Source organism: Tachysurus vachellii, chromosome 25 (genome assembly GCF_030014155.1).
Source record: "Tachysurus vachellii isolate PV-2020 chromosome 25, HZAU_Pvac_v1, whole genome shotgun sequence".
Classification (NCBI taxonomy): Eukaryota; Metazoa; Chordata; class Actinopteri; order Siluriformes; family Bagridae; genus Tachysurus; species Tachysurus vachellii.
In genome coordinates this window covers 9,855,456-9,870,609 of record NC_083484.1, presented here as the reverse complement: position 1 = coordinate 9,870,609, position 15,154 = coordinate 9,855,456, and the positions used below count along the sequence as shown (strand labels likewise).

General features: G+C 35.8%; 3 protein-coding genes across 3 annotated transcripts in view; all 3 read right to left on the bottom strand.

Annotated features, from left to right (window-relative positions):
- rpgrip1 (RPGR interacting protein 1) overlaps positions 1-543 on the bottom strand; it is a 31,043-nt gene extending 30,500 nt beyond the window's left edge. The window contains exon 1 of the mRNA XM_060861652.1: positions 331-543. The gene's annotated coding sequence lies outside the window, so the exon portion shown is untranslated. The remainder of the gene's footprint in view (positions 1-330) is intronic.
- Positions 1-15,154, bottom strand: part of LOC132840435 (uncharacterized) — a 370,465-nt gene that overhangs the window by 233,952 nt on the left and 121,359 nt on the right. The gene's annotated exons all lie outside the window — the stretch shown is intronic.
- Positions 2,690-13,182, bottom strand: cavin1b (caveolae associated protein 1b). The gene is made up of 2 exons (XM_060861286.1): positions 12,464-13,182; positions 2,690-4,785 (listed from the first exon to the last, which is right to left on the bottom strand). The coding sequence occupies exons 1-2, from the start codon at positions 12,974-12,976 to the stop codon at positions 3,943-3,945; spliced, it is 1,356 nt and encodes a 451-aa protein (XP_060717269.1). The 5' UTR covers positions 12,977-13,182; the 3' UTR covers positions 2,690-3,942.

The window sequence follows — 15,154 nt, the reverse complement described above, 5'->3', positions numbered from 1 at the left end:
GGCGACGAGACTCCAACCAGTGGTAGGACATCAGGATTGACGAAGTACTGTAGCTCCCTTAAGAAGAGCGAATATTTGTCTTCCACTATTAATCTATAATCCTATATCTCTGTCTGAAGCACTAGTTTTATACCCCACTTGCATTTAATCATTTTCATATTTTCCTTAATCATTTAAGAAATAAGTCAACATTAAAAACCATTTATTAATTTAATTTATGTTTGGATACCTCTCCAACAAGACCAATGTCAAAGCAAGGCAGGAGAATGAAGCACTTGAAAGATGACAATAGAAAACAGTAGATAAAGAACCATTACATTTTATACTTACTTTAAATGCAGTTTCAAAAAATAGTGGTGATGATGATGATCAGAGCAATAAAATATTTTTTTTATCCATCACACTGTCTATTCTCAATAACTCTTTTAAGTCATCACTCTTTTAAATAAATGCTAATTCTTTTGTCTTTTCTGAAGTTCCATCCATTTATTTGCCTCTGTTTCTACCACGCTCACCTCATTGCATGATTCTGCTCTTGTCTTAGTTTAATGCTGGATGTTGCTTCTTGTCCTGTAAAAGGCTTTATCCATGACCCTAAGCTAATCTGTTTGTAATCTTTATCTGCATGTACCACCCCCTCTGTCTCTACTACTATATATCCTATATATCTACCCAGGGGTGTGAAGCATTATGGCTGTGGGCCAAAACTAGCCTGATATGATTCTAATCCAGGCCTACCAGGAACTCATCTAAAATCCATGTTTTAACTTAAAATTGTCTTGTCAACCATAATTGAATTAAAAGGTTAAAATAAAGCTGGTCCTTTTATCTCCAGCTGTGTAAATTAGATAGATAAATTAATACTGTAGATCACTTTATTAATCACAGAGGGAAATTCACAATCATGCAGTCACAACTTATACAGATAAGTGACCAAAGATAAATTAAATAATTTATGAGGATTTAAGAGGAAGTTTTATTGGTCTGGTATTGACTTTGGTCCAGCCCATTTAACACTGGTTTAAGCAATGTAACCAAGCAATGAATAATACTGGAATTGTTCTCTTAATGGCTGTAATTCTCTCACACAGGCTGGTGTAATTGATTAGGCTGTTGTTTGCCTGCTTGCCTGTGAGGAAAAGAACAGAAGCTTTACAGAGCTAATCAGATTATGAAGAGTGCTTCATAAGGAAAGCACTGTGTGTACTTAATGAACATACTGTATTTTAGCAAGGTTGTTTTCAATTAATAGTATATTTTGCAAACTTCCAACTTACAATCAGATGCAGTTTTAACATAAATCATAATTTATTTATTATATAGAGCAATAATATTAATGAATGAATATTCACTTTTATTTGAACAGTGAACAATAAACATCTTTAAACCAGACGTGTCGGAGGCAAGGAAGTACTCCACAAAATAGCACAAGGAAGAAAATTTAAGAAGAACCAGAATTAAAATATAAGCTATCCTTATCAGGTCAAAAAGAGAAAAGGTAAACAGTATTCAATTTGTCTAAATAATATTCTTTTTGATTATATAATAATAGTCATGTAATAAGCTCAGTACAGTCTATACGATCATAGGTACTAAGGTAGAGTTCTACATTATCTGGCAATAACTGCCACTGTACATGATCTGACCCCTGCAACTAATACAAAATGAATTTGCATGTCTTTTCAACCTCCCCAAGTTCTTCACACTTCACCATTAGTACTGTTCTCTTAGTACACTGTTCTCTTGTGCTGAGTTCTGAGTTGCTTCAGCTGGGTTCTTTGTTGTTTGATAGAGTCTACAACACATCAGCTAAATTATATAAATGTTGATGCATGAACTCAACAAAATCTGTGAAGGTTTGCTGTGGTATCTGCCGCTAAGGACTTAACAGTAGATTCTTTACACAACCGACACAACATTGGTTCAAAGAAGGCATGACAGTCTCCGGGCGGCTCCATCCACAACAATCCAATGAGACACTGGCTGACCATGCAGATCAATCCTTGGCAGGGTGACCACACTGTTAGTTGTAGTGTTGCCTCCAGGAGGTGATGACTCCATTTATTGCATCTGTTTGTCCAGCACATACAACAGTACTCAAATGTATTGAGCTTGGGGGAATTGGAGACCAAATCAACACCTTGATATCTGCCATGCTCCTTAAGCCTTTCCTGAACAATTTTTGCAGTGTGGTAGGATACGTTAGGCTTCTGAAAGAGGCCAATAACATTACAAAATACCTTTGCCATGAAGGGTGTAGCATTTGCAGCAAAGTTTAGGTAGATTTTATGTCAAAATAATATCCACATGAATGCAGGACCTAATATTTCCCAGCAGAACATTGCCCAGAGCATTAAACTGTCTTGACTTTTTTTTCCCATAGTGCTTCCTGGTGCCATATCTTCCCAATGTAAGCAATGTAAGCACCCGGTCATCCACATGATTTAAAAGGAAAAGTTATTAGTGTACTTAGTGCACAACCCTAATTATGTCTGTGGCATGAAAATCCTGGAACTCGTTGATGGGTTGCTGCTGGGAATGTGTTAATTAGTCAAAATTTAATTTAACGATGTGGAACCCCTCCAAACTTCATGCATTTTAATTCATAATACTATAGTTTCATCTACACTATGAAACAATAGAAAAAAATTATATCATTTGGCTTTCACTAAAACTGAACAATACTGGATGTGTATAAGTCAGCTTTTATTAACATATTAGTACACAGTGAGACATTATTAGATACATACAGATCAGTTGCAAAGCAAAATAAGACTAAAACAAACTAAAATGTGCACATGTAAAATATTAAAGTGTAGATATGGTACTTGGCGACTGAGAAGGATGACTGGTGCCTAAATATAATCTGAAATATATGAGCAATAAAAAAGAAAAATGTATTGGTGATGCTTTCAAAGAAGAAGATTACACATGCTCTCTATAATGCAGCAAAATAAATCACAATCCTGGATATATGCACATTTTGTTTCTGTTCCAATACCCAAGACGCAGCTCATGGAAGGCTTCATACCTATCTAAATATGGATTGAAAGAAGGGCATATTGTCTGCATGATTGGGACAGAGACTAACTACTATTGTATATTGACAGCAGTGATGTATTAAAAAAAAAAGAAATACTATTCATACTACTACAGTTTGGTAATAGTTATATTTTACTTTATTGTTTTATGCATGAATCCAACACTGAATAAAGGAATGTCTTTTTTATAAAATTAATATTATTTAGTCCTCATCTAACCCTTTGTAAAATATTTTTAATGTCAGTTTCTGTTATAGCACCAGATAGGTATAGACACCAAGACCAACAAAATGTCTTTTTCTAAGAACATTACATATTATTGTGCTTGTGGAGTTTTTGTTAATATGAGGTTGTAGTGCTGTGGTGATGGTTGCTACTGTATAGAAAGGTGCAAAGCAGCCACATCGGGCTGGTGGTTAAAATCATTAATGTGAGTTGTAGATTGATATAGATTAACAAAATAAAATTTCAGTGTAACAACAGAATCCAGTAACTGTGCCTCCAAAAATAAAGAAAAAAATATAAAAAAAAAATAAATTCGGATTTGAGTACATGGAAAAATATTAAAGGATTTTTTTTTCTTCTCATGCTTAAATGAAACATGTTTGTGTTTGACTAGATTATGTCAAACTGTTTGCTGACTACATTAACTGTACGTAGGTAGGTGTGTTAGTATATTAATTAACCTATTAATGAATTGTCATTATCTTTTGATATCTTTTTAAAACATCTTTTGATTACCCTATACCTGCTGCAAATTAGCTGAGCAATCATCTAGTATATATACCAAACCTTAAACTGTCAACATCCATTTGCAATGAGACTCATCTTTTCTGCCATTAATGCACACATCATCATCATGAACACACATACTCTCTCACACACACAGACACACACTCATCTAATCACTATCTCTATCATGATCCTTCTCTGCAATCACCAGCTCTGAATCCTCTCCTGTCTCCAGCATCTCAGCACTCTCCTCCATCTCTTCCATCTCTTCTCCCTCCATCTCCATCTCTTCTTCTTCTCCTCCCTCCACTACTCCATTCTCTACCTCCTCTGTTTCTCCACCCACTTCCACCATTTCTGTGCCTTGGATTTCTATTTCCCCTTCACGGATTTTCTTCACATGAAAGGTGAATGGTGGTACCTTGTAAACGGCAGTTTTAGACCGAGCATATATAGTGTGATCAGGTGTGAAAGACTTCACCATCTTCTTCTGTGAGGATTTCATCTTCTCTTTATGCTCAGGATTGACAGCCATACGAGTGCTGAGCTTGCCCATTTTCTTCTCAATGTTGTGGCGTGTCTTTTCTAGATTCTCCCGTGTCTTCTGCCTGGTCTTCTCCAAGTTCTCTTTGGTCTTTTGCTTAGTTTTTTCCAGGTTTTCTTTGGTCTTCATCCGTGTCTTCTCCAAGTTCTCTTTGGTCTTTTGCTTTGTTTTCTCAAGGTTCTCCTTTGTCTTTTGCTTGGTTTTCTCCATCTTCTCCTTGGAAAAGGCTGTTTTGATATTTTGGACCCGTTGAAGGCTGCTGCGTTTGATGCGTTCCGCTCGGGTCTCTTCAATAGTCTCCTCAATTTCTACTTCTTCTTCATCAGATGACAGCTCCAGATGAGCCTTCTCTCCTCCAGCCTCTTCACCCTCCTCTACAATGCCTTTAAGCTCAATGTCACCCTCTGCTGGCTGGTGCACTTTCAAGGACTTTGCCACTGTGGTCTTTGAAGCAAGTTTCACATCATCCTATAGAAGCACAAAGAGATTTGTTAAGATGCTATAGACCGAACAAAACAAATTGTCTGTATGGAGTTTTTCTATAGGTTTTACACATTAACCTTGGGTAAGGAAAATAAACAAAAAGACAGATTTTCTTTAACAGACTATATGTTTTTAATCTTAATATTCTTAATATTTATGTATGGAATACACTCCTGAACAAAATCTTAAGACCAGGGAAATATTCATAACCAGGTTCATAATCAGGTTGTAATATATATATAAATATTTAATATTTAATAATGTTTAATAACATAAAAACAGACTTATTAAATATATACATAGATACAGGTATGGAAATGTATGGAGCTTTCACTTAAATTCTTTTCAGTACCAACTAATGGAGATCCCCGTTAGTATGTGAAGTATGGCTGAGGGATATTTTTGTTTATTTATTTTTTATTTTAAATAATTAAACACAATTAAATCATGTCAGATTTCTGTGATCTTTTTGTGATTTTTGTACAGTTATCAGGGTCAAGAGTTTGACAGTTTCAGCATTAGGCCATATTAGGCCATATTGTGCACAAATATCGTGCCCTTTTGTCGTGTTGTGTCGTTTTTCCTTCAGAAGATTTAGTACTGTTGAATTGTAGCAATGCTGAATTACAGCATGCATATCCCTACATGTTCTCATTCTCTACCTCAGCTATGTTATACTGTCATGTTCCCCTTCTCAGGACAGAGGCTTTTCTTAAAGCATGTAACAGGATATGTCCTTGAGCAAGTGCTGCCAAAAATTAAATGTCTTATTTCTATTTTTTCTTCTTAATGGTCCTATTGTTCAAGGCTTGCCTTGCATGTGATAACGATTACACACACACACACACACACACACACACACACACACACACACACACAGACACACATAGATGGGGACACAGCTGGGAATTGTGTTTAAGTTACAGATGAGCTGTCTTTCTTGTTGTCTTTTTTTAATTTTATTTGATTTCTCTTCTCTTCTCTATCCACATCTGTCCCTCCCAAGCTTTCTCCCTACTCTCATTCTTTGCATTCCATTCATGGAAGCCTCTAGGTCCTATACGCAGCATACAGCCTTGCCTTGTGAAGCAACTGTTTTTCCACTTGTGTCTTCTGCTGTACACCACATTGTCTGAAATAGCACAAGCATGTATGCATTGTTTTTCTTCCTTTACGATGTAATAAAATGTCTTCATTGTCCTTTACCATATTATAAAATGCTTCCTCTGTTCCCATTGTCACATCCTTCACTAAAGTAGTTTTCGTTAAGTAGAAATTGATGCACCCAAAGCTACTCAAAAATGCCTGGATATTCTCACACTTCTTTTTGCTCAATGGGTATATTTAAGTCTTGTGCATGCCATTCCTCAGTATCTGACCATTTCTTCAGTCCACCGATTTCATTATAACAACCTCTTGTAATCTCATGTATGCTTAAATGAAAAAAGAAAAATCCGTAATACAAATAACGAGTTGCCCAATTATTAGCTTACTTGCCTCCCTTACTTCACTATGATCACTATGCCTTATAGATTTTGAATACAGAATGTGTACATGATGTAAAATTAATGAGCCATTCTATGAACTACCATTTCCATAAGCTTCAAATTAAATCTTCCTATATAAACAGTATTCTATCAAGAAAACTGAAATGGAAAGACAGGAACATGGAAAACATGTAACAGGAAATCAGGAAATCACCTCCTCCTCTCAGAAATCAAAGTCCCACCCCTCTCATTAATGTTTCTTTGTTCCACTTCACAGACAGGAAAATAAACAAACTTGGTCCTGAGAGCTCAGGACCTAAGGGGTGGGGTGGTGAGGCACATAGTTTTTTAGGCAAAGATGTATAAGTCATTAAAATAAAAATTTCATCCAATCAGCAATTTATATTTCTATACTATATAGTAGATATAATTTATATATGCAGCGCCTTTTTCAAAAAAACAAAAAACAAATCGGATTGTTTCCAATGATAATTTCAATTGTGGTAAATATGCTGTTAATTAGAGAAAATTGTTTTAAAAATACTTCAATTAACAATAATTCTGTTGTCATTTTATTGAAACAATTCATTTAAAAATAAAGTATTTTCAAATTTCAAACAATCAAATACATTCCCTCCAGGGACACATGTCAATGGCAGCCATATTGTTTACAACTGTCACCATGTATATAAAAACATAGACTTGCTTTGTTATGAACTGCCACACAGGACACAGTGCACATACTGGAATCCAGGAGTGTGTGATCAATAATCAGGTGAGTGAGAATGTGTGAGACTCTGTGGTCACTTTGTGTTACAGTATACTCCTTGGCATTTAGGTTTCGCTGTTATCTGTAAAATGTAGTTGGATGAAGATTCTATCATAGCCATAGACAATATGCATGACAAAAGCTCAACATGAAGTCAATACTCATGTGCACTCTAGTGTACATTTTAGCCATTTGTCATAAATGTGAACCTGCATCAATCAGAGACTCATTCTGTCTTTCCATGCCTTATTGACTGGGTAGCTGGGGGTGCTTCATCCACCACAACCTGGCAAAATAGTTTGAAGCTTATAGAGTGGCTGTAATAAGGAGTGAAATAGAAACTCAGTTTCAGAAAGCTTGTATAAACATATGCAACAGACAACTTTACTTTATATGAGCCTTGAATGAATGGAATAGAATCAGAAACACAACAAAATATAGATTATGATTGTGATAGGGCAGTTGAATTTTGTGTTTGTGAGTGAGTAAGTGAAAGAAAAAATACTTTACTAACTACTTTATTTGGTGAGTGTGTGTAGACACTGGAAGGTTTCCACTGGCTAACAGAGAGCCCTCTCTTTAGCCACATATGCAGAGTTCTTTTACATCTGTTTAACTGCAACCAGCCATGGTGCTGTTGGAAGGAATCCCCCTCTTTCTTTCTTTGTGCGTGTGTGTGTATGTGTGTGTGATTCTCTGTATACGCAACATTTGGGGTAGGGAAGGGATTCCTCCTTAGTTATTATAATCCAATCAAGCCAGAGAAGAAAAAATGTGTCTCAGGGTGGGCGAGAGAGAAGGTTTAAGAAAACAAAAAACTTTTAAAACATTTATTAAAAGTTATTATCAATAGACATTATTATTGTGTGGAAAAAGATGACTATTAATTAGTTTTGTAATGATCACCATATGATCATGGGATTTAAGCAAATATAAATACATTATTCAGAAAAATAAAAATAATGTTTTTTAAACCTGTACAAATACAGATACAAATAGGGATGTACACAGGACATGCCCTTAAATTTGATGGATCTTTCTCATGGATTTTTGAATGGATTTTTTAATTTTTTTCTAAAACAAATACTGGTGAATACTAAAAAAATTCTACTGGCGTGTAGAATTTTTATAGCCATTTTACATTAAATGTGCACATGCAAGATGCCTTTATAGTGTTACTACATTTATTACAATCTGACCATGGTTAATAGAACTAAATTCATTAGAAATATTGTAGCCATGTACAAACACAAATAAGAAACAATGCATGGTCAAAAGTATAAAAAACTACAGCATCACACCCATGTAAGCCTTCCCCAAACTGTTGCCACAAAAAAAATGGAAACAGACTATTGTAAAGAATCTCTTTGTATGCAGTAGCATTAAGATTTCCTTTCACTGGAAGGTTTTACAATCGTCTTTCAATATGACAATGCCCCTAGTTGGGAACAATTATAAACTAGAGTGGTGTAACTGAGGCTGAAGTCTGGTCAGAGTCAGAATACACACACTATGCTGACAATCTGATGTTGTCACTGTGCATTTTTAATATTTAATTAAAACATTAGAAAAGTTTTTAAGATTAAATTTGAATACATATAAATACATTAATAGCATTAAACAGATACTGTGGCATCTCTTGATCCTGCCCTGTGATTTAAGATTCTGCTTCTAGCCACAGTCACTGTTACCATGGTGCTGTTGAGTTATACTTTCCAATAACAATGAGAGACGAGAGAGGGTGGTGTTTTAGATAGATTTATAACTATGTGGAATGTTAGTGTGTGTGTGTGTGTGTGTGTGTGTGTGTGTGTGTGTGTGTGTGTGTGTGTGCACCTACTATTCTCAACTTAACATGGAACCAAAAAAAAAAAATTAAATCCATAATTTTGAAAATACCTAAACTGTTTACTTAAAACATCCTTTTTCACCTTTTTTTATTTTGTACTGAAATATTCCTCATGTTCCAAAGTTATTCAATAGAAAAGTTGTTCAATAGAAGTAAAAGAGGAAAAAATCCAACCAACCAAACAAAAAAACTTAACCAACAGCTATTAATATTAATATAATACAACAAAAACAGGCTTCAAAAACAAGGGGATGTGATCTAGGCATATGGAAACATGGAACAATGCATGATTAACAAACATGGCCAGTAATCTGGTTGGACAGCAGTAACTACATGAACCACCATTCTTTTGAAGGAAGGAAGTATGTTGATCAAGTCACTTTGTTCGGAACTCTGAGGTTGTCCCTCTGTCAAGCAGATCCCCCACAGAGAGATATTTTATATCACCACTATAGGATCATTCCATTGCTACAGTAGCATTAAAATTTTTCATTTGCTAAGACAACCAGCAAGAAGATACTGGCATCAACAGAAGCATTGTGGGTCTTGTTGAGCTGATGGTGATCTATTATACTGGCTACTAGCTTATCCTGCTAAATCACATTAAACTGTAGTATAGTAGAGGAAAATCCAGACCCATCTGAGTTAGCTCCACGATGTATGAAAATTGCACTGATAGTAACTGTATAACCCTGTATATATGCACACTTCAATGGGACAGACTTAAAAACGTAAGTATTATTCCTCACCAGTCTAGCAATCTAGATAACATGGTATGCCCAGAAGTGAACAGTTCAGTGTACAATGATGGAAACATATTCAATCCCATGAGTAGCTCTTATCAACAGACCTGCTGGTCAGTAAACTACACATGGAAAACTCTTAAGATGAGGCTAAGTAGTGCTACTGGGCCTCAACATACAGTAAATTAAAGTTAACTATAAAGTTAAGACAAAATGACAAAAACTGCATTGAATAACAGTATTGTTTAGAAACAGGGAAAACAAAAAAATATATATAGCACTAGAAAAACACTCACCACAGAGGAAGAAATGATAGGAGCTATAACCAGCTTTGAAAACAGGTGGCTACAAACTACTAAATGGATAGCTTTATATGCTAAATGTTTCATGACAGTGTTATTTATTGCATGTCATATTGTGACTTTTTCTAAGATCTGGCATGCAGGGTGATTGAGTGATACAACCCCTGGCAGGAGGGGTAACATAGAACTATTTTTGCATGAAATTTGCACGTTAGAGTTGTCAGAGTAAGAAAACCCCCCACATCTATCTAGTCTAGACAATGATAAACGCTAAAGCTTAGATAGGTTTCTATGATAAATCATTAAAGACAAGTATAAAGAAAGAAGTCTGGACAAACTAAGGAAGACTATATCTGATAAGTGTATCTTCTATCTGCTAAAATTAAACTCTAGCAATAACAGGCTAGAAAATCTTGAGCCATCGCTGTAAATAGGAAAAGCAGGGAATGGAAGGAGGTGTACATACAAAATGGTTGGAAAAAAGAAGAAGCAGTGAGCAGTGCCAAGTAAAAGCCTTGTATGGTCCCATAAACCAAGTCTAAACAGAGCAGCAAGGTTTTCACTGAGTGCTGCTGCTTTATGAGCTATCAGGATTGGCTCGTAGCCCTGGATCAAACACAGAAAATAAACCACAAAGGAAAACAAGACTTTCAGTTCTTTCACCCTACCAATCATACAAGTATCCAAATATATTTATAGCTGTGCGTCTTTTCCTTCCTATAAGTGTGTGTGTGTGTGTGTGTGTGTGTGTGTGTGTGTGTGTGTGTGTGTGTGTGTGTGCATATCTGCTTGTGCTTATGGGAGCCAAGATGTCAGCCTCTTCATTTGTTTTTACAACAGACTCAAACTGAAACAGCAGATCAATCCTAGTCAAGTTTGAGAATGATAGCTGCTCCCAAAGCAGTAGGAGTATCATAAATGATATGGTCAAACATGAAGTGCATTTTATTTGTAAAGATAACACTGATAAGGAGTATATAAAAGGAAAAGTGACTTCATAAAAATTATGTTAAAGATAAAGAATGGATGCCATTGAGGTCAAGTCTATCTGTTTGTAGGTGGGGTACGAGACCAGAAGGGAGAGAAGGGAGGATGCCTAAGGAATGGATCCGTCTGGTAAATATGTGCTTCATTAAATGACCAAGCCCTAATACCATCTCCACCCCCCACCCTTCTCTCTCTCCCTTAAGCTTTCAGATCTATTAAATTTTTTTCATATAATAAATTATTATATTTGGGTAAAATCACGTTGCCTGTGCCGTTAGAGTTGTGTAATATACACTTGCTATATATTGGAAAAGTATTATTTGTAGCTATGAGTAAATAATAGTACTAGTGCTTGAATATATGATTTAGTTTGCTACTATTTCAGGAAGAACTCAATTATGTGATAAATTATCTTTACTTAAATAACAAACTTTATCATGGGTGAACATAAAATACTAGTTACAAAGGACACAACTGCCAAATTCTACATTATATATTAATTTAACTCAATATAAGATGCACATAATTTCTGTAGTTTCACCACCAATATTCACTATACAATAAATTGATTGGTATTATTTAATTGTGCCAGAGAGGAACCATTTGATCCTGGAAAAAACCATGCAACCCTCCCAAAGCGCTCTCCAATTCAGCTTCTATTTTCTTCCAGAAAGCGTTTCTTCTTGTCTAAGTAATACCATATGCTTACATTCATAGTCTTAAATTAGGTATAGATCCAGTTTGGTTATTAAATGAGAGTTGTGGAAAACAAAGCTATGTAAAAATGAGGGTTTACTGCTGTCCCACTTCTATTACGCTGTTATTCCCCTCCTTTCACTGTGTGAGTCAGTATGTGGAAACTCTGAATATTCTTGTGTCACTGTGCAAATCTGTAAGCTATTACACATTACAGCATTCATATTCTAGCTACAGACATTGAGCAAACCAAGCCAGCTGTCACTTCAATGTAAACTCTTTTGTCTTTTTCTCCCTTACTCTACCTTAGCTTTTAACTTTTGTTCACTTTGTTCCTTGTGTTTTTCTTTCTGTTCTCCTAGATCAGCTTTCCTCTCTACATTAACTGTTTCGAGCAACTTCAGCCCCCATACTTTTCAAATCACCCTTGGTATTTCCCAAGACTTAATAACACAAGGCACATTCTCTTTGCTTTCTAATAAAAAATGTTGTTGTTGTTATGTCATAAATCTGAACAAAGTGTATCAGTGTATCAAATGAGTCATGTTCCCAGTGTACATTTGGGGGTTTGTTTCTAAAATGGGTGTGGTACAAGGAATGGTCAGGAGGATCAGAATGTTTCTCACATGACAAACTTCATATCTAAGGATTTCCACATTTATGATATATTCTCATATTTTTACAGATAACAGCAAACAGACAAGGTATTGAAGTATATTGATAAAATTATTTTATATAGTTATATTTTGCTCCTCACCTTATCGAGAATCACACCTAAAGACAGATTTGTGTATGCACACATACAATTCCAATTCCTTCATAATTCTTACCTGGTAAATCATGACTTTAAAGTTTCTCCTCTTGAGAAGCTCATTCTCATTGCTCTCCAGCCGCTTTATCTGGCTGCCCTGCTTCTCCAGGTTACTGCGTACTGTCTTCACATTCACACTCACTTTGCGCACTTTCTCTAGCATCTTGTTCACCGAGTTGGCTGTGGTAGAGTGACTCTTGGTCAACTTGGTGAGCTCCCCCTCAATCCCAGTGACTGAGCGCTCCATCTCTTGTTGCCGAGCCTCCAAGCCGACCTGTGTCTGCTGGATCTGGTCCACTCTACCGATGATCTTATCCAGCAAAGTCAGAATCATCACCCCATTCATCTGCCCATTGCCTGTGTCTCCTTCCTCTGCCTCTTCTTTCTCCACAACTTCCTTCGATTTGGCCTCCGTGATTGCGTCTTCCTCATCCTCAGAAGGAGGAAGGTTGAGCTCATCATCGGATACTTCAGTTAGGGTCTTTTGCTGCTCACTGTCTAGCTGCAGGCTGGGGAATTCTAGCACTTCCATGATAAAAGTAAAACTGCAGATAACAGAATGGAACAGTTAAAGAGATTTTTATGTGTCCTTGAGTGTGGCCTGGAATTTACCTTGGGTTACCTCCTCTTGTTTGAACACTTTCTCTTGTTTTCCTGAGAAATACCACACTTGTCAGCTCTTACCCTGTGCTATCCAGGATCTGTGCAGCAGGAGTACAGGGACACAAACACTCAAATGCTCTGGGACACCCTTTTAACAAATTTCCTTCTTTCCCCTCCCACTTTGTCTCTCTCCCTCCCACTGCTTCTGCCCCCTTTCTTTCTCCCTCCCTCTCCCCTCTCTTTTTCTTTCCTGCTCTCGTGTGTGTGTGTGTGTGTGTGTGTGTGTGTGTGTGTGTGTGTGTGTGTGAAAGCATTACTCCACCCAAGTGGTCTGGTATGGGGAAGCCAAATATAGGGATATTTTTTGATTCGTTAACGTGGGTATGTGTAGACAGGAGCAAAGGCGGGCAGGCAAAAACACAGCTTAGAGTGGAATGCGGCTCCAGAGTTAGCTGGTTTATGAAATGCTAAAGGGATTTTCCCATTTTCCATATAGCACAGTAAGAACATAAGAAAGTTATGGATTAGCAACATAATATTTTCTATAAAATGTACATATTTCTGGTAGTTTTTTAGACTTCTGCTTATTTTTTTTTTTCACCAAAAAGCATCATGTAGCACTGATGCCATGGTTAAGGTCACTAAGAACACATTTCTTCATTCATATGCTTAATTTGAGCATTAACATACGGTTTATACTGTATGTGTTTCTAATAAAGTGGATAATGAGTGTAGTCAAATGAATCAGAATACATGTGAATATTGAAGCAATGCAACAACACATTTTATTTTACTTTAATTTCTATAATTTTTCAAGAAATGCAAGAACAAGTCTGTTTCTCATGTTACTTATCGTGTCTAAGTGGCAGCAACAGCGATATAATAATATCCTCAATAACAGCCTAAAGATTTCTTAACATTTATCATGAAAATGTTTAAAAACCATTATCAAGCAGTACTCCACTGTATATTTATACTATTTAGCTTATGTTTGTTTCAAATATTGCAATAATTATAGTGACAATTATAGCGGTTGAATTTAATCCTAATTTTTTGTTTTGTTTTGTTTAGTATTTTATTACAGACCAATTCAGTGAGAGAAAATAAATTAGTGCAGAAAGTGTGTGCGTTGACTCACAAGAAAATAAGCAATATGAGCAAATCTCTATTAAACAAGCACCACACCATGTTCCAATATGCTGTATCATATAATTGAAAGATTTTGCATAGCCAACTGGTAAAACTAGATTGTCTGCACTTCCAAACAGATAAATTCCATGTGCTGTCATAGTGACATAACAGTTTACTTTTTTCAGGAATTAATAAGCTGATGGTTATTCTTGACCTAATCCAAAAAGAAAACAGTGACTATTTGGTCCCATTTGTTTAGCTGACAGTTTTTGCCTGATGAGCTTTATGATTCTTCATACAGATTTGGAAAAAAAGGGTAAAATTTGTTATTATATCCTAATCCATGGATCAATCAAGTCAAAGATAGTGGCCCACCACCTAAAATATCTATATTTTTAATTATGTTTCATGTTTATTTAGATAGTTTGACAACTGTTTTGGGTTTAGTGTAAAAGCTAATATTTCCTTGCAAAGTAGTATTTGCTGAAAAAGGAGATAAGGCTAATTTACTGTCATAACTTTTTGAGTTCATTACTCTTCAATAACTTGAATAATTCTGTTTGTAACATCACCAACATTCCAACATCAACATTTTTGAACATGTATGGAAGGTAGTAGAGGGGTGCAGACAGAGAAAAAGACTGAGTGAAACCACTGGATCATGAGTTACAGCTGAGTCTAAATATACACACATCTCATTACAGGGTCTGTGCCACATTTTTCTTTACAAATATTCTGCTGCTGCCACATGATCAGCTGGTTAGAAAACTTAAAAATCAATGTACAGGTGTTCATAATAATGTGGATGGTCAGTACTGTATATGTGAAGTTTAGTGAAGTCAGTATATGAATCCTGTACTGTTTAGGGACTGCATAATATAAAATGCCAATTTGAGTAGAGTAATCAAACTGAATTTTGTGAAATACAGGCAGACAGTTCAGTATATTTTAACAGAAATGTGGATTAAACGAAAAG